The sequence below is a fragment of the Dama dama genome, chromosome 12 (assembly GCF_033118175.1).
Source record: "Dama dama isolate Ldn47 chromosome 12, ASM3311817v1, whole genome shotgun sequence".
NCBI classification, from domain to species: domain Eukaryota; kingdom Metazoa; phylum Chordata; class Mammalia; order Artiodactyla; family Cervidae; genus Dama; species Dama dama.
In genome coordinates, this window is record NC_083692.1 from 21459141 (window position 1) to 21480896 (window position 21756).

The 21756-nt window shown below is 38.1% G+C and overlaps 1 protein-coding gene and 1 pseudogene across 1 annotated transcript; both read left to right on the forward strand.

The window, feature by feature from the left end:
* The first annotated feature begins 540 nt into the window (after positions 1-540).
* Positions 541-19469, forward strand: MED6 (mediator complex subunit 6). The gene is made up of 8 exons (XM_061156777.1): positions 541-622; positions 5375-5534; positions 6603-6694; positions 7986-8068; positions 8368-8476; positions 9872-9987; positions 18578-18605; positions 19064-19469. Exons 1-8 carry the CDS (start codon positions 601-603, stop codon positions 19192-19194), a joined length of 741 nt encoding a protein of 246 aa, XP_061012760.1. The 5' UTR covers positions 541-600; the 3' UTR covers positions 19195-19469.
* On the forward strand, positions 13147-18459 carry LOC133065855 (proteasome subunit alpha type-2-like; annotated as a pseudogene).
* Positions 19470-21756: the final 2287 nt, after the last annotated feature.

The window sequence follows — 21756 nt, forward strand, 5'->3', positions numbered from 1 at the left end:
TTTTAACCCGATAGCATCTCCAGCTTCCACCTCTCCTTTCTTTGAAGCTGCTCTCTCTTTCCAGCATGGAGAAGGAAACGGCAACCCACTCCAGTACTCTTGCCTAGAAAATCCCATGGACGGAGGAGCCTGGTAGGCTGCAGTCCATGGGGTCGCTAAGAGTCGGACACCACTGAGCGACTTCACTTTCACTTTTCACTTTCATGCACTGGAGAAGGAAATGGCAACCCACTCCAATACTCTTGCCTGGAGAATCCCAGGGACGGGGGAGCCTGGTGGGCTGCCGTCTATGGGGTCACACAGAGTGGGTAGCAGCTCTTTACAGCAAGGCTCTCCGATCCCCTCCTCCCCGCCCCGCCCCGCCCCGCCCCGCCCCGCCCCCATCCCAGCCCTGCCCCCATCCCCGCCCCGCCCCCTATCCCCGCCCACTCGGTCTCAGTCCCTCCCTCTCCCCGTCGCCGCTCCACCCCCTCTTCTGCCCGCCTCGCCCTCTTTTGGTTCCTCCTCGACATTCTTCCGCTCTGCAGCCTACCTCTTTCGTCTCTGAGTTGTGACGTTTTCTCTGCGCCGGAAGAAGGACCTGAGAACGCTTTCGGAGTTATGGCGGCGGTGGATATCCGAGGTAACCTGTGTTATCATCTTTTGTTTTCTGATTGTCTGGGGCCTGGTTTAGGGATTTATGGCTCTTGAGGGCAAAATTCTGGTTCCTTTGTGATGTCTGCCAAGCTCTTTTGATTTTTTTTTTTCTGAACGACTCGCAGCTCTAATCTGGCGGAAAACTGCCTAGATTTTCGCAGTTCTTCAGGAGTCTCTTAGAGACGTTAAAACGAAGGCGGTTGGAAGAAGCCCTGTGCTTTGAGCCCTGATACCTGCGGTGTTGTTCTACATACGTATCTCTCCAACAGTATTGGTTGGGGCTGCCTATCCGGGTGAAGGAACGGCCTTTGGGTAGAGAAGGGGGTGGGATAATAAGCCGCCACAGGGTTTGGTTCATATTTGGGACTTGGCCTGGGGGCCACCTTAATCCTGACGTTTGCGATTCCTTTTTCTTTATTGACCAATTTGGAGTCTGGCACATGCATTGCAAATATATTGTCATTTATATATTGTCAAAATGTCTAGTGATCTTCAGCATTTCTAAATAATGCTTACTATATGTTTTTCTTTCATTATAAGTGAGAATATCAATTACCTAATTTCATTACTCGCTTGTTGTCAGACAGCTTTGTTAGGGCCACGTCAACACGCTCTCGCTTGCAATTGAATAAAAAATAAAAAGTCTATCAGACTGTTTAGTTTTCCTAACTTTATATTTCCCTGGTGACTCACCTGGTAAAGAATCCACCTGCAAAGCGGGAGAACTGGGTTCCATCCCCGGGTTGGGAAGATCCTCTGGAGAAGGGAAAGGCTACCCACCCACTCCATTATTCTGGTCTGGAGAATTCCATGGACTGTATAGTAAGAATTGGTGACGTGGTCACATAGGAATTGTAGGCTGTTGTAAGGTCTTTGGCTTTTCCTCTGAGTAAAAATGGAGAACCACTGGAGGGTTCTCACCAAAGAGGATGAATATAATGTAACTTACTTTTTTTTACGATCACCTTGGCTGCTGAGAACAGTGTAGGAGGGCAATGGTGAAATTAGGGAGGCTAGTTAGAAGGTCATTTTTGTAATGCATGGGGATTTGGGGATAGCTCAGACTAGGGTGGTAACAGTGGAGATGGTAAGTAGTAGTTGGAGTCTGCTTGTTTTGGTAGTGTATTCTCTTTATTGTGTTGTGGTCTTAGGTAGTTACTATGTGGGAGAGCTAAGGTATTCTATTTTACACCCAGTTAACTATTTTGTAAATGAACATCTTTGGATACTGGAGTATGTGCAAATTTATGATCAGTAGAGTAACTTACCCTTAGCCCTTAAGCATGAGTTAATAAACTTTTTAGTCTTACCAGTCAGATCCTGTGCTAGTTTTGATTAGTAACCCACAGCCCCAGTTTCTTAAAACTGAGTTTATCTTTGTAAACTGTCAGCATTTAATAGGAACACATTTGTATTTGTGGGTTATTAATAACTAATAATTGAAGTATATAGAAACTGCTATGAGAACATAGAGAAAGAAGCCATTATTTCTACCTTGCTAACTGGAGAAAGACTTTGCAGAGATTAGTAACATTTGAAATGAGTTTAATCTAGCATGAACCTTTGAATTTTCTGGTAAACCTGTACCCTTTTGAGAATGAAAGAGGTTTCTATTTTTTCCAAAAAAGTGTATAAACTAGAAAAAAAAGAAAAAAGAGGCCCAAACTAGGACAGCCTTGGTTAAGCCAGAAATAAGGTCAGTCATATTAATCTTAAATGAAATTGACTACCAGCACTACCACCATCATCATCATAATTGACACTGGATTTTTACAATGTACTAAACCTCTTACATACATATTAATCCCTGTTTTATAGATGAGAAAAGTAAGGCATGGGGAGGTTAACTCACCTGAAGTCTTATAGTTGTCAATACTTTTTCCTTTGCCATTCTGCTGTGTGATGGTGAATTGTGGGCAGTGAAGTAGGAATAGTGGAGCTAGATTGTGAAATGCCATGTTAAAGAATTTGGACCTTGTTCTTTTAGACTGTAGATGCACTGCTGTTCTTTAAGTAAGAAGTGACATAATTAAATTTTGCATAGAATATCATGACGTATTATGCAGCTCTCACTCAAAAATGTACAAGTTGGGCTTCCCCAGTGGTCGAGTGGTTAATAATTTGCCTGCCAATCCAGGGGATACAGGTTTGATCCCTGGTCCGGGAAAATTCCACATGCCATGGGGCAACTTAAGTAAGCCCATGCGCCACAGCTAGTGAGCCGGCGTGCTATGCAACAAAGAACCCACTGTAGTGAGAAGCCTATGCACCGCATAGCCCCTGCTCTAAGCAATTAGAAAAAGCCCGCTCACAGCAAAGACCCAGCAGAGCCAAAAATAAAATCAATTAATTAAATTTTTTTTTAATGTATAAGTGGCATTTTTAAGGCTGAATAGGATTGAGAGAAGATCTGGAGACAGGAAGCCCCGTAAGGAGACTGCTGTCCAAGTGACACTTGGAAGAAGATTAGATGTGATACTGGCAAAAGGAATGGAGAAGAGGAAATGAATTTGATTAGACTCCCTCTTCTACAGTACAGCACTCGTTCTACTAGTGGTCTCCAAATCTGTAGTATCAGCCTTGACTTCTCTCAGAAATTCTCCTTACTCAGTATTTTGATTTTGAGGCAGACAAGTATAGACGTGTGTGGGCTCTGGAGCTGAGCTGCCTGGTTTCAAATCTTAACTCTACCATTTAGTGATTCTGTGACCTTGACGAGTTAACCTTGCTGTTTCAGGGTTTTCTTTTGTAAACTAATATTAATAATAATACCAATCTTAAGTTAATGGGTAAAGTAGTTAGTGTCTGTACTGTTAGTGTTCAAAAGTGGTAAATACTGTTCTCTGTATTTATCTCCAGGTCATATTCACCTTACTTTTTATTTTGACTAGTTTACTAAATGAGGAAAATATGACATAAAATTGCTGATCAAGAAATAGCTAGATGAAGAAAATTGTAGAGAGAATTTACTGAACAGTCACTTCGATCAGATGACATTTGTAATTTTTCCTAATTCCGAGAGTCTGATGCCATATGTAAACTCAGTGTATTCAAGCCAAATTCATTACACCTTCATAAATCGTTTATTGGTTCCTAAGCTTGCTGACTTTATAATTGGTCATTCAGAAAATTGTCTCTTTCCCCCCCTAAAAATGTTTCTTTTGTTTTTATCTTGCTGTATATTGCCATTGCCTTCCACTAAGTCCTCATCACCTCATGCCTATATCTATTAATGCTCCATAATTGTGGATAGGAAGAATCTATAATTATACATTTATTTGCTTCTGCAGATCATTTTTCTGCCTATGCTGAAATGATCTGTGATACTATAATGGTTTGTCAATAACTTATAACACCAGTATAGACATAGTTACTATGTAAAGGAGAAACCAACCTCAGATTGTTATTCTGCAAATGCTTTTATATAATTGTTCCTAAGGAAATAAAAAAGAAAAGTGTGAGAAAGTTGATTTAAAGAAAACAATTTTAGTAACTGGACTGTAGTGTTTAAAGCTGAAAATAATGATTATCTTTAGCTGTTTTTCATTGGAAAACCTTTCTTTCTCTGAAAATATTTTTTCCTGGCCTGTTAAATATTTGTTTATGGCATGGTCCATTTATGATGGGCCATCTCAGTGGTCTCTACTGATTATTTGGTCGTTAACATGCTTCATCTATTTTTCCTCCTTTATTTTATAATGTACACAGCATGTTTTACCTTTGTGTAATTGCTTTTTCAATTTGATTCATTTTCCTCTAAATTGCTTGTCACCTTGAATTAGGTCTGACTTCTTTATAGATGCCAGAAATAATTACAGTTTAGAAGAGATTGAACTTTTCAGTTCTACCTCCTTCAACCAGTATTATTTAGGCAGTTTGACATCCATGACTTAACACCCAGTGGGATTTGGTACTGTCAGTGTTATGAAGCATTGCAGCTGCTACCCAATAAAAGCTCAGTTAAAGCTGTCTAGCCCTACTTTCCAAGTCTGTCTTTTTCTTTTTCCATTTTGAAAAATCTAAGGTTTAATTCTTTAAAACATGAAATTGCATGGCTGTAATTAAGGGCATTCAACTTTTCATTTGCCCCCTTTACATCATTATTATCTCATCTATAAAAATAGCTTCCTAACGTATTTCTGTCTCTTTAATTGGAAGGTCTCAGACTAGTGGCAGTGGCTGTGTTTTCCTTGGCATGAGTATTGTTTGAAAATTTTTGAATTAGTTGCCAGCATTATAAAAACTCAGGGTTTCCAATAAAGACTTCTCTAGATTTCAAGTCCTATAACTTCTTCACCTAAACCTTTAATCATATATTTTTATATTTCCCTACCTTTGTGTTTACATTCTCTCTGCTTGGAATTGCTTTGCTTCTCTTTTCTCCATGGTGAGCCTCTTATTTATTCTTTAACATATCGTGTTAAAACTCACCTGCTAAAACCCACCTTCTCCTCACCCCATGAAAAATCATTTCTGTTCCCTCAGGTGAGGTATTCTGCTCGCTCCACTGTGCTCCCATAACATATTTATTCACACCTTTATTATAGTTCTTAATGTTGTGTTGTCATTGTTTTCTTGCATACTTATCACTTCTGTTAGACCGTGAGGGTATATAGTTTAGGATCCATGACATTCTTATATTCATAGTGCCTCCTGTGTTATATGCATAATAAATGTTGGTTGGATTGGATTTTTTTCTCTTTTCTCATCCTTTATCATTTTGTTTCTTTTTTTGAAGATAATCTGCTGGGAATCTCTTGGGTTGACAGTTCCTGGATCCCTATTTTGAACAGTGGAAGTGTCCTGGATTATTTTTCAGAAAGAAGTAATCCTTTTTATGACAGGACATGTAATAACGAAGTGGTCAAAATGCAGAGGCTAACTTTAGAGCACTTAAAGTAAGTTATTAGTCAGAAGATAGCATCTTTGCCAGCTACAGATTTTGTAATGAATATTTCTTTCCAGCTGTGGATCATGAAGTACAGAGTAGAAGTTTTGGAAGAACTGGAGTTTTGTTTGTACAAGTTTGACCTGCAAAGGAATTATTAGTAGTCACTTGTAACCTAGGAAATCTTTTCTTTATAACTTTCTATATTATAGTCCATTTAAAATGCAGTATGAAGTTTAGATGTAGATGTCGTTGATTTTAACAATGCAGCTCTGTTGTCCTTAACCAGGTAACTGTATTTATTATCTCCTCTACATCTAATTTAATGTTTTAAACCATAGTGCAGTTTATAGAAAATTTTTTTGTATGACAAGTAAAATTTTAGCCATACTAATGCAAAGCAAGATTCTTCAGACTTCAGATGCTGAATAATTAAGAATTTATTACTGATACAAAAGTCTCTGAAACAACTGTGTAATAGAGTTTTTCATCTGTCAGCTATACGTGGGGAGAGTGGATTCCAGGTAATTAAATTTCTGGTATTTTAAATAGCTTTCATTGTGAGGTAAATATTTACGTTAACTGAAGCATCTTGTTGTTGCTTTTAAATATAGTATGTCAGGAGAAAATTTGTTGGAGGTGAGAATAAGGTTTGTTTTCTGGTTGGGTAGAATATACAGTAGAGATATATAATTAAGACAGACATAGTGTTCATGTATATTTTTATATTTTATATATATTTGTAGATCTCCTTGGTCAGGAAGCATCATGGGTATTTTAGTTGCCTTTTTTGAAATGTAAGTTCAGGGTACTTTTCATGACTGAAAATACTCTAATGTAAGTTCATCATGAATTTTTATAGAGAAATTTTATTGTTGTTTAAAAACCAAATCTTTATCTGTGCTCCACCTACCTGGGACAAACAGCCAGTTTTATTGAACAGCCAATTTTTAATATCACACACAGGAAGTTTTATCCTATTTACACTGTCGCTCTGCTTTTATCTAGTAATTGAATGTTGTGCAGAGTTGTCTGGGTGGCTTTCATAGGTCTCTGAAGTTTTGTCTCCTGTTTTCAGTCAGATGGTTGGAGTGGAATACATCCTTTTACACGCTCAAGAGCCCATTCTTTTTATCATTCGGAAGCAACAGCGGCAGTCCCCTACTCAAGGTAAAATGTGTAAACTTCAGGTATTATTTTCTTCTTAAAATACCATGATATATTGACTCCTGAGCTGTATGTTCTTATGTTTTTGGGTTGGCTTCTGTTTTAGGGATCTGTGGGAATCCATGTGTAGGCTTCCCATGCTTTCCCTTCTGTGAGGGGCCAGACCAAATGCACCCTCCCTCCAGTAGGGAAATGCACCCCCACGTGCATAAGATGTCTGCTCAGGGAAGACCCTTGGAGACTCTTGAGTCCAGAATTTTTATTGAGGCCTGATCATGTAGACATCTTCTGTCTGTCAAAATTCTAGTCTCTCAGAAGGAAATCATGTTTAATTCCTGGTAGATGCAGTTGCACCAGATTCGTAAAAGATCAACTGAAAACCCTCATCGACACATTGAACCAAAAGTCTTATTTGGGTTATATTACTGAATAAAAACTGCTTTAGAAATTGTATGAAGAGTATAGAATTCAGACTTGATTTTGAATCGAAGAGCTAGTCACTCATTCCAGAGATGATCAGCTGCATTTCCTAAATTACATACTCTCTTCAAGATCTTTGAGAACAACCTTCACCCTGGTGTTGATTCCATAGAATGACTTTACTAATGAAGTTGTGGTTCCAGAGTCAAGAATCCAAACTAACTTTCAAAATCAAAGATCAGAGTCCCTCCCCAGGGACACAGTTTCCATGATGGGAGGATTCCAGGTACAAAAGTGACCCACATTGACACCAGCCTCACTAGCAGCTGTTTTATTCCTTAGAACCTTGGACTGGAGCACAGAGCCAAGTTCAGTGCGTCTGATACCTTCATCCTGGACCCAAAATCTCTCGTGCTCTAAGGTCTTATTCCCCAAAGTGTGGTTGACTGACAGTAGCATTGGATCACTTAGGAATTTGTTAGAAATGCATTGTCCTTACTACTCAAGAGTCTAATTTTAACAAGATACTCAGATGATTCAGATGGTCAGTAAGTTTTAAAAGCACCGCTCCTAGGGCAAAAGTTAGCACACTTCTGTGATGGTCCACATCACAAAGACTAAGTATTTAGGCTTTGTGGGCCTCATGGTCTCTGAGACTACTCCACTAGTGCTGTAGCAGCCTTAGATAATGATGCAAATGAAGCGTTGTGGTGATTTTTCTGTATAACTTCATTTACAAAAGCAGGAATTGGCAAATCCCACCTTAAGCTTTAATATGGGAAAATGTCAAACTTTAGTTGTTCTTAAGGAAGTGTATTTAGCAGTTTGTGTGCATAGCTGTGTTAATAAACATTTGTTTCTTCCACTGCTTTAGTTATCCCACTGGCTGATTACTATATTATTGCTGGAGTGATCTATCAGGCACCAGACTTGGGGTCAGTTATAAACTCTAGAGTGGTAAGTGTCTTTACATTCTTTAAACATTACAGAAAACTTCTAGCTGAACTACCTTGCTTCCAAGAATTAAACAGGAACTCCTCTCCCTTGGAATAAAGGGTTGACCATTAGAATGTCTTAAGCATTGCCTCCTGTGGGCCTGCTCCATGTTCAAAGTATATACCACAGCCCCAGATACATAGTGATTCAGGTTCTGAAAAACAGAAGAATTACTGTCTTTGCACATGTAATACTTTGTAGTTACTTTGTAAATTATGGATGACTGATGAAAAATTCAAAACTGGTTTTCCCTTTGTCAGCTTACTGCAGTGCATGGCATTCAGTCAGCTTTTGATGAGGCTATGTCATACTGTCGATACCACCCTTCCAAAGGGTATTGGTGGCACTTCAGAGATCACGAAGAGCAAGGTAGGTGGGACACCTGGACCCTCCTAAAACACTTTTTGTTACTTGGAGGATGAAGCTGTTTTTCTTTCGAAAAATGGCTATCAATGATTTCTTGGTGTGTTTTACCTCTTATAGGAAGATTTCATAGGATGATAACATTGTCAGAGCTAGGTTTCCTGTAACTAGATGTGGTAGTCATAGCATTCGCATAGGTACAGCAGGTATAAATTTTAATCTCTTTGGTAAGTGATATCTTTGATAAGTTGATTCAAAGTTTTAAAATATTTAGAAAACATAAGGGAAATCAATGATGAGGAGAGTAATGATGATATTTCCTTCTTACCTAACTCTTGAGTCATCTTGAAGCCTGGAACCTAAATCTGAGTCTTTGAACTAGGGGAGATGCTCTTAAAGCCGTATCTCCAGATGATTACCAGTCTGTTTCTGATTTTTCCATATTACCACCTGTTGTGATGCCAGGTGTCTATAGTTTCCATAGCTGCTAATCCACTACTTGTTCTGCACCATATTTTGCCAATAAAAATACTTCTAGAAACATATCTACAGCAGTATACCTATATTCTGTATTTCTCTTAGAGAAATAGCAACTTAGGATGAATTAGTATGGAAAAGGTAGCCTTGAAATAAAATTCAGACCCGTGGAATAAAGGGTCTTTGAGATGTAGGTGTATTTATTCTTGATAGTAGGTGCTGGCGACAACATTTGATTTAGGAAAGTTTACATGAGTTGAATAAACTTCTCCCAAGAGCTCTTTCCCCAGTGAAGTATTTGAAGTAAAACTTAACTGGAACCCTTCTTTTAGAAACAATCCACCAGCACATTCCCCTCCCAGGGAAAATCCCACGCATGATTAATTTCAGAATTTCTCTTGTAAGTTCTTTTCTCTTTTCATGATCTTTTGTTGTCTGGTTTTGTTGTCTGTAGTGGATTATAGTCTTCATAATTGAGTATGGTAACTTAAGTTTATGAAAATTACATTTTCCATTTGTGCCTATTAGATTTTGTGGGAAAACAAATTTAATACACTTAAAGTAGACATAAGATAATTTCAGACATAATCAGAATGTGTTAGACAATTATGGAAAATGTAGCCTTAAAGTTTTTCATAATTAAATAATTATGAAAATGTAAGAACAGTGTCTATCCATGCTAAAACTTAAATATCTTTAAAAGACATGTCAACCTTTTAAATGTTAGAATTTTAGCCTCATTTCAGAGAGGGAATGTGAATGCTTCTGTCCTTATGCTATGTTTAATGTATTTAGGGGGATTGCCTTTGGAATAGCAGCCATTAAAAAAAATGAAATTTGAATATATTTGTTGCAGACAAAGATTTGTAAAATATAAGGCACCAAAGTAATCAGTGTTTTGATTTGGACTTCATATTTTAATAGATAAAGTCAAACCTAAAGTCAAAAGGAAAGAAGAACCAAGCTCTATTTTCCAGAGACAGCGTGTGGATGCTTTACTCCTAGATCTTAGACAAAAATTTCCACCCAAATTTGTGCAGGTAATGAGAATACATGTGGTTAATTTTGATTCAGCACTTTTTCCTGACATTTTTATTTTTAAGTAAGAACTGTTTCGGATGTGATCTAAACATATTGATTTCCTCATTAGTTAAAAACTCTGAATCAAAAGAAAGTTTTTCAAGGACTTAATGGAAGAAATAGGTAAAGGGAAGCGAATTAATACTATTCTGTGCTCTTAAGTTTAATTCCTCATGGAATCCTCACAGACTGTGAGGCCTGCTTATAGATAATATATTCAGAAGGTTGCTGAACGTGTTGGTAACAAAACTAGAATTTGGAACTCATGCTGTCACTCTGTATGCTACCTTCTAGCCTGAATATAGTGGATATTTAAGTCGTTAAATGATAGAATAGCTTAAACTTTTGTAACAGATCAGCACATTTGATGTGGAGGGTTTGGCATGACAAATGGAGGAGGCAGGAGTAAAAATAAATAGGCTTATATCCTACTGGTGTTGAAATTAAAATGAATTCTATTATGTTAATTTGGGTATTCCAACAGCAATAGCAGGTCTACTAAATGAGCTTTGGCAGAGAAGTAGGTGTGAAATGGAATATGTGAACATGTTATTCTCATGATTTGTCTCAGCTCTTATTTGTCTTTACAGAATTGTATACACACAAGGTCATAGATGGGCTTCCTTCGTAGCTCAGTTGGTAAAGAATTGGCTTGCAAGCAGGAGACCTGGGTTTCATCCCAGGTCAGGAAGATCCCCTGGTGAAGGAAATGGCAACCCACTCCAGTATTCTTGCCTGGAGAATCCCATGGACAGAGGAGCCTGATGGGCTACAGTCCTTGGGGTTGCAAGAGTCAGATACAAGTTAGATACTTAGACTTAAGGTCATAGATACTGTTTTTCTTGTTGCGGGCCTATTTAAGAGATTTTCAAGGGTAGTTTCTGATTGGAATTTTTCACACCCTGAGATGATGTTAGAACAGACCTCCCCTTCCCCCTTCTCTGACTCTACTGGATGAGATGCACTGTTGGAATGGTGATATGGTTCTGAAGGGAGCAGAGGCCCAGTTGGAACTCAGAACAGAAAAGTCAGTTTAGAGAAATCTCATGAATTACATTTGAAGATGAAACAATGTCAGTTGAATAAATAAATAAGTGAGTTACAGCTGTATGTAAGATAATGAGTAGTGACTACAGAGTGTAAGAGATTAGGTGTGGTTGACCATTCATTCTGTGAGTACATAATATATATACTAGGAATGCTGGAGGCAGAACATCTAGACCTACACAGTACAATAGACCCTCAGCACATGTGACTGTTGTGCATTTGAAACACACCTAGTCCATATTGAGTTGTGATATGTGTGGAAGACATACTGGGTTCAAGGACTTAGTACATAAAAATATATATAAAATGTCTAGTTTAAAAATATTGGTTATATGTTTAGGATACTATTTGAAATACATTTGGTTAAAAATATTAAAGTTCATCTGTTTCTGAAAATGTGACTACTAGAAAATTTAAAATTACATATATAGTTGCATTTGTAGCTCACATTTTTTTTGGGCAGTGCTGATTTAGAAAAGGGAAATGGAAAATGCAAAACAAGAAACATGAAAAATTATTGATGAAAATATACCCAGAAACCAAGAAAATCCCTTGTTTGTTCTTTTGCTAATTTCCTGAGGTGGAAAGTTATACTTTTCGAGATCTTTCCTTCTTTTTAGTGAAGAGTTTTATTACTTAAACTTCCCTCTTAGTACTTCTTTTGCTCTCCCATAAGTTTTGATATGTTATGTTTTCAATTTCATTTCTCTCCATATAATTTCTGATTCTCCTTTTTTATTCCTTCTTTGGCCTGTTGGTTGTTCAGGAGTATGTTGTTTAACTTCCACTGATAGAGACTAGAAAAGTAATAGAAAGAATCAATGGTGCACCAGAAACTAATGCAGCATTTTAAACCAGCTGTACTTCGATTTAAAAACAAGCAAACAGTAAAAAGGCAAAGGAACAAAGAGCTGCTGTTTTCAAAAGATAAAATTGGCTAAATTTTAGCTAGACTAACAAAAGACTCAAATAAAATTTGAGACATTACTACTGAAGCCACAGAAATAAAATGATCACAAGAGACTACTGTAAACAGTTTATATACCAAGAAATTGGATAACCTGTAAGAAATTCCTCAATACATGACCTACCAAGACTGACTCATTAAGAAATAGAAAATCTGAACAGACCAATAATGAGTAAGGAGACTGAATCAGTAGTCTTAAACCTCTCAACAAAGAAAAGTCCAGGAAGAGATGACTTCATGGGTGAATTCTACCAAATATTTAAAGAGAATTAACACCAATCATTCTCAGACTCTTCCAAAAAACTGAAGAGGAGGGAACACTCCAGATTTATTTTATGAGGCCAGCATTGCTCTGATACCAAAGATAGAGACACTACAAGACAAGAAAACTGCAGACCAATATTCCTACTAAAAATAGGTGCAAAAATTCTCAGTGAAATACTAGCAAATTAAATGCAATAGCCCATTAAGAGGATCATATATCATGAACAAGAGGGATTTATCCCTGGGATGCAGAGATGGTCCAGCATACCAAAATCAATCATTATAGTACACTACATTATCAGGATGAAAGATGAAAAATCACATAATCATCTCAATAGATGCAGAAAAAGCATTTGGGAAAATTCAGTATCCTGTTATGATAAAAACAAAGGTATGAAAGGAACATACCTCATTTAATAAAAGCTGTTTGTAACAGACTCACAGCTATCATATTCAGTCGTGAAGAACAAAGCATTTTCTCTTAGGATGAAAAACAAGACAAAGATACACATTCTCCATACTTCTATTCAACACAGTATTAGAAGGCCTAGCTAGAGAAATTAGGCAACAAGAAAATAAAGGGATTCAAATAGTAAAGGAGTAAAATTGTCTGCTTGCATAGCAAACCCTAATGGCTCTATTAAAAACTGTTAGAACCAATACATGAATCCAGTGACGTTTCAGGATGTAAAATCAAAACCCAAAAATTAGTTGCATGTCTATATACTAACAACAAACTATCAGTAAAAGATAGCAAGAAAATTCCATTTAAAATATCATCAAAAAACACTCAGAGATAAACTTTTTATTATCAACTTTATTGAGATATAATTGGTGTACCATGTTATGTAAGTTTAACATGTACAACCTGTGGATTTGATACACTTACATATTGCAAAATGATTACCACCATAGCATTACCTAATACCTGAGTGCCAAAGAATTGATGCTTTTGAACTGTGGTGTTGGAGAAGACTCTTGAGAGTCCCTTGGACTGCAAGGAGATCTAATCAGTCCATCCTAAAGGAGATCAGTTCTGGGTGTTCATTGGAAGGACTGATGCTGAGGCTGAAACTCCAATACTTTGACCACCTCATGTGAAGAGTTGACTCATTGGAAAAGACCCTGATGCTGGGAGGGATTGGGGGCAGGAGGAGAAGGGGACGACAGAGGATGAGATGGCTGGATGGCATCACCGACTCGATGGACATGAGTTTGAGTAAACTCTGGGAGTTGGTGATGGACAGGGAGGCCTGGCATGCTGCAAATCATGGGGTCGCAAAGAGTCGGACACGACTGAGCCATCTCATCCTCTGTTGTCCCCTTCTTCTCTTGCCCCCAATCCCTCCCAGCCTCAGGGTCTTTTCCAAAGAGTCAGCTCTTACTCTTAGCAACTTTCAAATATATACTACAGTAATATTAGCAGTAATTACCAAGTTGCACATTAGATTCCCAGAACTCATTTCATCTTTTACCTTTGACCAGCATCTCCCCATTTCCCCCACTCCCTCAACCACTGGCGGGAACCACTCTGTTCTATGAGTTTGAATATTTTAGATTCCACATATAAATGATACCATATTTGCCTTTCTCTGTCTGAATTATTCAACACTTAGTATAATGCTCTTTCAGTTCATCTGTTTTTTTCACAAATGAGAGAATATCCTTTCTCATGGCTGAATAATATTCCAGTGTGTGTTTGTATCACATAAGTCTCACTGTCACACACATACACGCACACATACACATCACATCTTTATCCTTTCTGTTGACAGATGTATAGGTTGTTTCCTATAACTTAACTTTTGTGAATAATGCTTTAGTGAACATGGGAATGCAGGTATCTGTTCAAGATCTTGTATTCATTCCCTTTGAATATATATCCGGAAATGGGATTGCTGGGTCATATGGTAGTTCTGTTATTAATTTTTAGGGGAACCTCCATATAGTTCTCTCTAGTGGCTAACTAGATTTCCACCAATAGTGCCCAAGTGTTCCTCCCTTCTTTTTTTTTTTCAAACATTCTCACCAATTGTCTTTTTTTTTTTTTTTAATTGGAGTGTAATTGCTTTACGGTGCTGTGTTGAATGATTAGTGATGGTGAGCACCTTTCATGTATCTGTTGGCCATCTGTGTATCTTTTTTTGAAAAATACCTATTCGGGTCCTCTGCCCAGTTTTTAACTGAATTGTTTGTTTTATGCTGTTGACTTGTATGAGTTCTTTATATATTTTGGATATTAACTTATCAGATATGAGATTTGCAAATATTTCCTTCCATTTTGTAGATTGACTTTTCATTTTGTTGATGATTTAGTTTGCTGTGAAGAAGCTCTTTGGTTTGATGTATATAGTCCCACTTGTTAATGTTTGCTTTTGGTGCATTTGCTTTTGGTGTCATACCCAAAAAGTCATCACCAAGACTGATGTCAGGGAACTTACCGTCTATTCTTCTGGGAGTTTTATGATTTCAGGTCTTACATTAAGTCTTTAATCCACTTTGAGTTAATTTTTGTGTGTGGTGTAAATTGACCATATAAACATGGGTTTATTTCTGGGCTCTCTATTTTGTTCCATTGCTCTGTGTCTGTTTTTATTCCAATACCATACTGTTTGGGTTTTGTGGCTTTGTAATATAGTTTGAAATCTGAGTTATCTGTACTCCCACATGTATAATTATTGTGAATATTTTAGCATTATTCACAATAGCCAAAATCTGGAAGCAGCCGTAATGTTCATCAGCAGATGAATGGATAAAGAATCTGGGATAAGGTCTTCTGGTAAAGACGGCGGAGCATGGTTACAGCTTTTTGCTGACTGCATTCAGCCCGTCTGGTAAACTTGTCCAGATAGAATATGCTTTGGCTGCTGTAGCTGGAGGAGCTCCTTCAGTGGGAATTAAAGCTGCAAATGGCATGGTCTTGGCAACTGAGAAGAAACAGAAGCCCATTCTGTATGATGAGCAAAGTGTCCACAAAGTGGAAGCGATCACCATGCATATAGGTTTGGTGTATAGTGGCATGGGCCCAGAGCACAGAGCTCGAAAACTAGCTCAACACAACTATCTCATTTACCAAGAACCGATTCCCACAGCTCAGCTGGTCCAGAGAGTAACTTTCATGATGCAGGAATACATCCAGTCAGGTGGTGTTCACCCATTTGGGGTTTCTTTACTTATCTGTGGTTGGAATGAGAGATGACCATATTTATTTCAGTCAGATCCATCTGGAGCTTACTTTGCCTGGAAAGCCACAGCAATGGGAAAGAACTATGTGAATGGGAAAGCTTTCCTTGAGGAAAGATACAATGAAGATCTGGAACTTGAAGATGCCATTCATACAGTCATATTAACCCTAAAGGAAAGCTTTGAAGGGCAGATGACAGAAGATAATATAGAAGTTGGAATCTGCAATGAAGCTGAATTTAGGAGGCTTACAACAACTGAAGTTAAGGATTATTTGGCTGCCATTGCATAATAATAGGAATAATGAAGTGACTGAAAATCCAGAATTTCAGATAACTTCTCTACTTAAACATGTTTAAAGTGTGTTTTGTTTTGCAGACTTTTTGCATACTTCTACATGGTTTGATGGACTGATGTTTTTAAAATGAGACTTATAAATCATAATAAACTCTTAAATTAACTTCCCAAAAAAAAGAAACTGTGGGATAGACATACAGTTAAATATTATTCAGTCTTAGAAAAAGAAGGAAATTGTACTGTTTGTGGTATCATGGATGAACCTGGGAGATACTATGCTAAGTGAGATAAGTTAGTCGCTGAAGGATGAATACTATATGATTTCACTTACATGAGGTATCTAAAATATTCAGTAGTCAGACTTATAGGTGCAGAAAACATTATAGTGGTTGCCAAAGGATGAAGGAAGAGGAAAATAAGGAGTTGTAAAAAGGATGTAGTTACAGCTCTGTAAAGATGAATAAGTTGTAGAGATAGGCTGTATAACATACTGCTTATAGTTAACAATATGGTGTTGTGCATTTAAAAACTTGCTAAGAGGGTGGATCTCATGTTGAGTGTTCTTAGCGTGCACGCACACATACACACAAAACTCCAAACTAAAGGAGCAAAAGGAATCTTTTGGAGGTGATGGATATGTTTATTACCTTGATTGTGGTGATGGTATCACAGGTGTATGTATATGTCCAGACTCACCAAGTTGTGTATATCAAATGTGTGCCATATTTTTGCATATCAGTTATACTGCAATGTACTTGTAAAAAAAAAAAAAAAAAAGAACCAGAAAATACTCTGAAGTTTGATCACTCTTACATGTTTTATGAAGGGAAGAGTGGTGAAATATGAGACTTAAAAATTGGATTAAAGTCACATTTAGAAGAACTTTATATGCTCCACAAAGGAGTTTATTGTTAACTCTGTAGTCCAGTGTTCAGTCACTATTTTAAACCCATAACCCAAGAGTCATACAGGATATAATCGTTTCAACAGTGAAAATGCAGCAACATGTTTGTGATATTTCTGCCCTAGGAAGTCTGTTAGAGACTTGGTGCCCAGGTTTTGGGAGGTTTCTCAGGTGCCCTTTACCTAACACATGTCGGCTTCTCGGGTGGCACTAGTGGTAAAGAACCCGCCTGCAAATGCATGAGACATGAGATGTGGGTTCAGTCCCTGGGTTGGGAAGATCCCCTGGAGAAGGGCGTGGCAACCCACTCCAGTATTCATACCTGGAGGATCCCATGGGCAGAGGAGCCTGGCGGACTGTAGTTCATAGGGTTGCACAGAGTTGGACACAACTGACGGGACTTAGCACCCGCACAGCTAGCACATGCCAAAATTCCACCACACTCTTTGAAGGAAGCAAAAACAGCATTGTAAATACAAACAGTCTAGGCATAATGAACTGCCGTTATCAGTTAGGAAGTGGTGGGAACCCTCCTGAAATCCAAGTTTCCAGATACCAGTCAAAGGCCAGCCTTGCAAGCTGGCCCTTCTAAGGATTGTAGCCTTCTGTGTTAACCTTTTCTGTACAGTGGGTAATAATGGGGAACTCAGTTTTGGTCTTATTAAGTGTAGTGGTTCCCAGAACTTGTAGTTGGAGTGGGTTGGTAGGCAGTGGGCAGCATGACTCTGGAGCATGTGGTAACAGAAAATTTTGAAGCCTTTAGTCATAGGAATAGAAAAGAAAGCTTAGGGAGGGCATGTAAATTCAGAAGGAAATTCATTAAACAGAGGCATTAAGTGTTCTGTTAGTTAGTTCAGTCACTCAGTCGTGTCCAACCCTGCAACCCCATGAATCGCAGCATGCCAGGCCTCCCTGTCCATCACCAACTCCCGGAGTCCACTCAAACCCACGTCCATTGAGTTGGTGATGCCATCCAGCCATCTCATCCTCTGTCGTCCCCTTCTCCTCCTGCCCCCAATCCTTCCCAGCATTATACTTTTATTCTGAGATGACAGGGAAGTATAGAGAAGTATTTCTCATGTATGTATGTCTGCATGTAAAGGTATTAATGTTTGAAGGTAGATAGAAGGGAGAAAGTTTGGGATGTTGACAGCTTCCTTGGCTGATGGTGAAGGGTAGGTTGTGAGCCTTGAGGAGGAAGAAGGAGAGGGGGAGGAGGAAAGTGTTTTAAAGTATTTAACTTGGGTAGTGAGATCCCAGAGACAACAGGGCCCACTCAAGTGAAAGAATTGCCATGCTGAATGAAGGATCTGACCTTGTTCCTGACTCCTAGTGCCCTCATCATTTTTTCCTGCAGTTTGATTTCTAATAGTGCACTCACTCAACAGAAGTCTTATAGTCAGAGAAAAATACCTCTATTTCTTTACTTCCCATACCTGCCAACTTTAAAAATCAGTCATCCAGGTTTCATTTTGCTTACTTATAGCTCGTTTCCCCTAAGCAAGTAAGTCTATGGAGTTTTGAAAAACTCCATTATTCCCTCTCATTGGATTCTCCTTAGCTACTTTTTAAAAATATATAGCCTCAGTGCAGACACAAAGGACTTTGTTGATGTTCAGGGTTTTTCTTTTTTTTAAATGTTTGATTCTTTTGTTCTAGTTTTACATTTGTGTCTTTTCTGAACTGGGGGATAAGAAGTAGAAAATTACAAGTTTACTTTTTATGGTACATGGATAGTAGTTCTTCTTCATGAAGTCATTTATAATTTGCATGCAGGTATAATTTTAATGAAGATTGTGAAGTCAAGAAGAAGAAAGCTTTGCTAACCTTCCCTGTTTTTTTTCTCCTTTTCCTCCACCTCCCTCCCGTACTCTTGATTAAAATGCAGCAAAAGTCTGGAGAAAAGCCTGTCCCAGGTATGGTTCATCTGATAATTATTAAACTTGAAATAATAATAACTATAACATGTGAGATGAATTGTCATTTTGTCCTTTTCAACTCTCTAATGGTAATTTGTTACTCCTAACCTTTGTTTTGATTTGCTGAATTGCCAAAAGATGGTGTTTTTGTGGTAATTATAGTAGTATTTAAAAGATGAATTGGAGTGGGATGAATAGGTATTGAGGATGCATGGAAGAGCTGAGGTGATTTGAGGTTGTATCATAATTTGCTTGTATTACCAGGTTTTGGGTTTTACCAGGTAAAATGAATTGGTTCTTAAACATCTGCCTGATTAAATAGCTAAATCTAGAACTTGGGATAAGTAGTTCAAATGAATTTGAGAGTCTGACCCATTCACATTAACCATTGTCTAAACTGGTCTTATCCCTCCACCCACCACCCCCTCCAAAAAATATCTGCTTTTGATGTCTAGTGGATCAGACAAAGAAAGAGGCAGAACCTCTACCAGAGACTGTAAAATCTGAGGAGAAGGAGACTGCAAAGAATGTGCAACAGACAGTGGGCACTAAAGGCCCACCTGAAAAACGAATGAGACTTCAGTGAGTATTGGAGAAGAGAGAAGCTGGCAAGACTCCTCTTGGCCACGTTTTACCTCACTACTGTGACAGGCTCTTGAACTTTAAAATTCTTTGTCACAATCATTTGTATAGAATGTGCTTATTCTTTAAGAAAGGATGTAAGGATGCTCATGCTTTCAACCTAAATATTTTTAATGTATCTTTCGTAACCTTTTCCCTTCTGGACTTAAGCAGCTTCCTGTCTCACATGTTTACTGCTATATATGTTTAAAAACAAAATAAAAGTATTTGTATAAATTACTTTATCTTGACTCCACCCCCCCGCCCCATTTTCCCTCTGAAATATTTCCAGGTACATTTTGCGAACACAAAGGATTTTTGTTAAAGTAGCAACTAAGCTGATTTTCTATTCTTAGTTGCATATTCCTCAGTATTAAAATAGTAAAGTTACTAACAATGTGAAAGATAAAGGGAAAACAACCTTATTCACCGAAACCACTGTCTCACAAATACCGTAGCAATGTTGTGAATTTTCCTTGTCTTCTTTTTCTATGTGTAGATTCTTTTTTTTTTTTTTTTTGGCTTCACTGCGTGGCATGGAAGCATGCAGTCTTAACCACTGGACCACCAGGAAAGTTCCTGTGTGAGATATTTTCAAAACAATAGTTTGTAATTTTTCTGTTCATACTGTTTTACTTTATCATGTTTTGTCTGTTGTATGCACTATGCCATGGTTACCTAGTTTTTATAGACTATTTATAGTTTATTGACTGAATAATTCTGTGAATGATTGTATGTCTTTTCTTAAGCTCTCCCTGTGTTGTACTTAAGTTTTTCCCAGTTTGCATTATTTAAATAAGACTGTAGTGATTTGGGGGCTTCCAGGTGATGTTAGTGGTAATGAACCCACCTGCCAATGCAGGTTAGACGCAAGAGACACAGGTTCGATCCTTAGGTCGGGAAAGTCTCCTGGAGGAGGACACAGCAACCCACTCCAGTATTCTTGCCTGGAGAATCCCAGGATCAGAGGGGCCGGCAGGCTGCAGTTCATGTGGTCTCACAGAGTTGGACACAACTGAAACAACTTAGTACGCACGCACACAGTGATTACATTTAGCATTTATTTCCTTAGTATAGACTCACAGCAGTAGAATCACTAGAATCTGTACTTTTTTTGTTGTTGTCAGTCCATATTGCCAGGTTGTTTTTTGCAAAGGTTTTATTTTGCTGTTAGAGTAGTAACAAAATATGAAAATACCAACTTCCATTGCTGGTGATGTTAACTTGGAATACTTAGTTAAGGTAGTGTTTGTCAGGTACTCCACTGTAAAGTTAGAATTTTTCTTTTCATAATTTTAAGTATCATGAGGTGGGGGTAGGGGGTGGGGAAGTAGTATGAGGCTCTGTAAATACCATGTTATTCCTCAAAACTTTGACCGTCCAGCAGCTTTCATTGATCATTCTTACCTGAATCATTTATTACTATTATGGTTGCCAGATGGTGGTTTTCTAATTTCTGCTTTCTTTCTGTGTTTATTACTTGGCTTTCTGTTATAAATAAGAGCTGCACCTGCACACACCCCCAATGCCAGTACTTATTTGTTTATATCACTATAGATGCCTGGAATCTCATTTGTTCAATGTGTTGTATTTCTTCACCATCATTAATTTATACTGATGCTCAAATTGTCCTAGATTGGGCCAATGGGAACTGGTTCAAACTGATTCCTGTGGTCCTTTTGACATAATCCTGTCATTCCTTGAGTATCTTCTTTTATGTTTTGGCACAATAAGATACCCCAAGTTCATCTCAAAAACCCTAGAGTCAGCCATTTCTCTAAGGATCCCTCCTTCTTTTTAATAGAGAATATATTTGGAAATCAAGATCTGTGTGCTAGGTGTGTGCATTTGCTACTGGGGTGCCATGGCTTCTGGGCTCTTTTAGCTGATAGAGTTAAGAAATAGATATATACTGGGACTTCTCTGGTGGCCTGATGGTTAAGACTCTGTGCTGCCATTACAGGGGGCATGGGTTCGATCCTTGGTTCTGGAAGGAAGATCTTGCGTGCTGCATGGCATGGCCAAAAAGAAAGAAAAGGATTGTGTGTGTGTGTGTGTATGTGTGTGTGTGTGTGTGTGTGACATGAATGAATACACGTACGTCTGCACACGTATCAGTTTATTCTGTATATATTAAAAGCTATCCCAAAAATCACTGCAGATGGTGACTGCAACCATGAAATTAAAAGACACTGCTCCTGGGAAGGAAAGCCATGACAAACCTAGACAGCATATTAAAAAACAGAGATATCACTTTGCTGACAAAGATCCATATAGTCAAAACTATGGTTTTTCCTGTAGTCGTGTACGTATATGAGAGTTGGACCATAAAGAAGGCTGAGTGCCAAAGAATTGATGCTTTTGAATGGTGATGCTGGAGGACTCTTTTCAAAGTTCCTTGGACAGCAAGGAGATCAAACCAAGCAATCTTAAGGGAAATCAAGCCTGAATATTCGTTGGAAGAACTGATGCTGATGCTAAAGCTGAAGCTCTAATACTTTGGCCACTTAATGTGAAAAGCCAACTT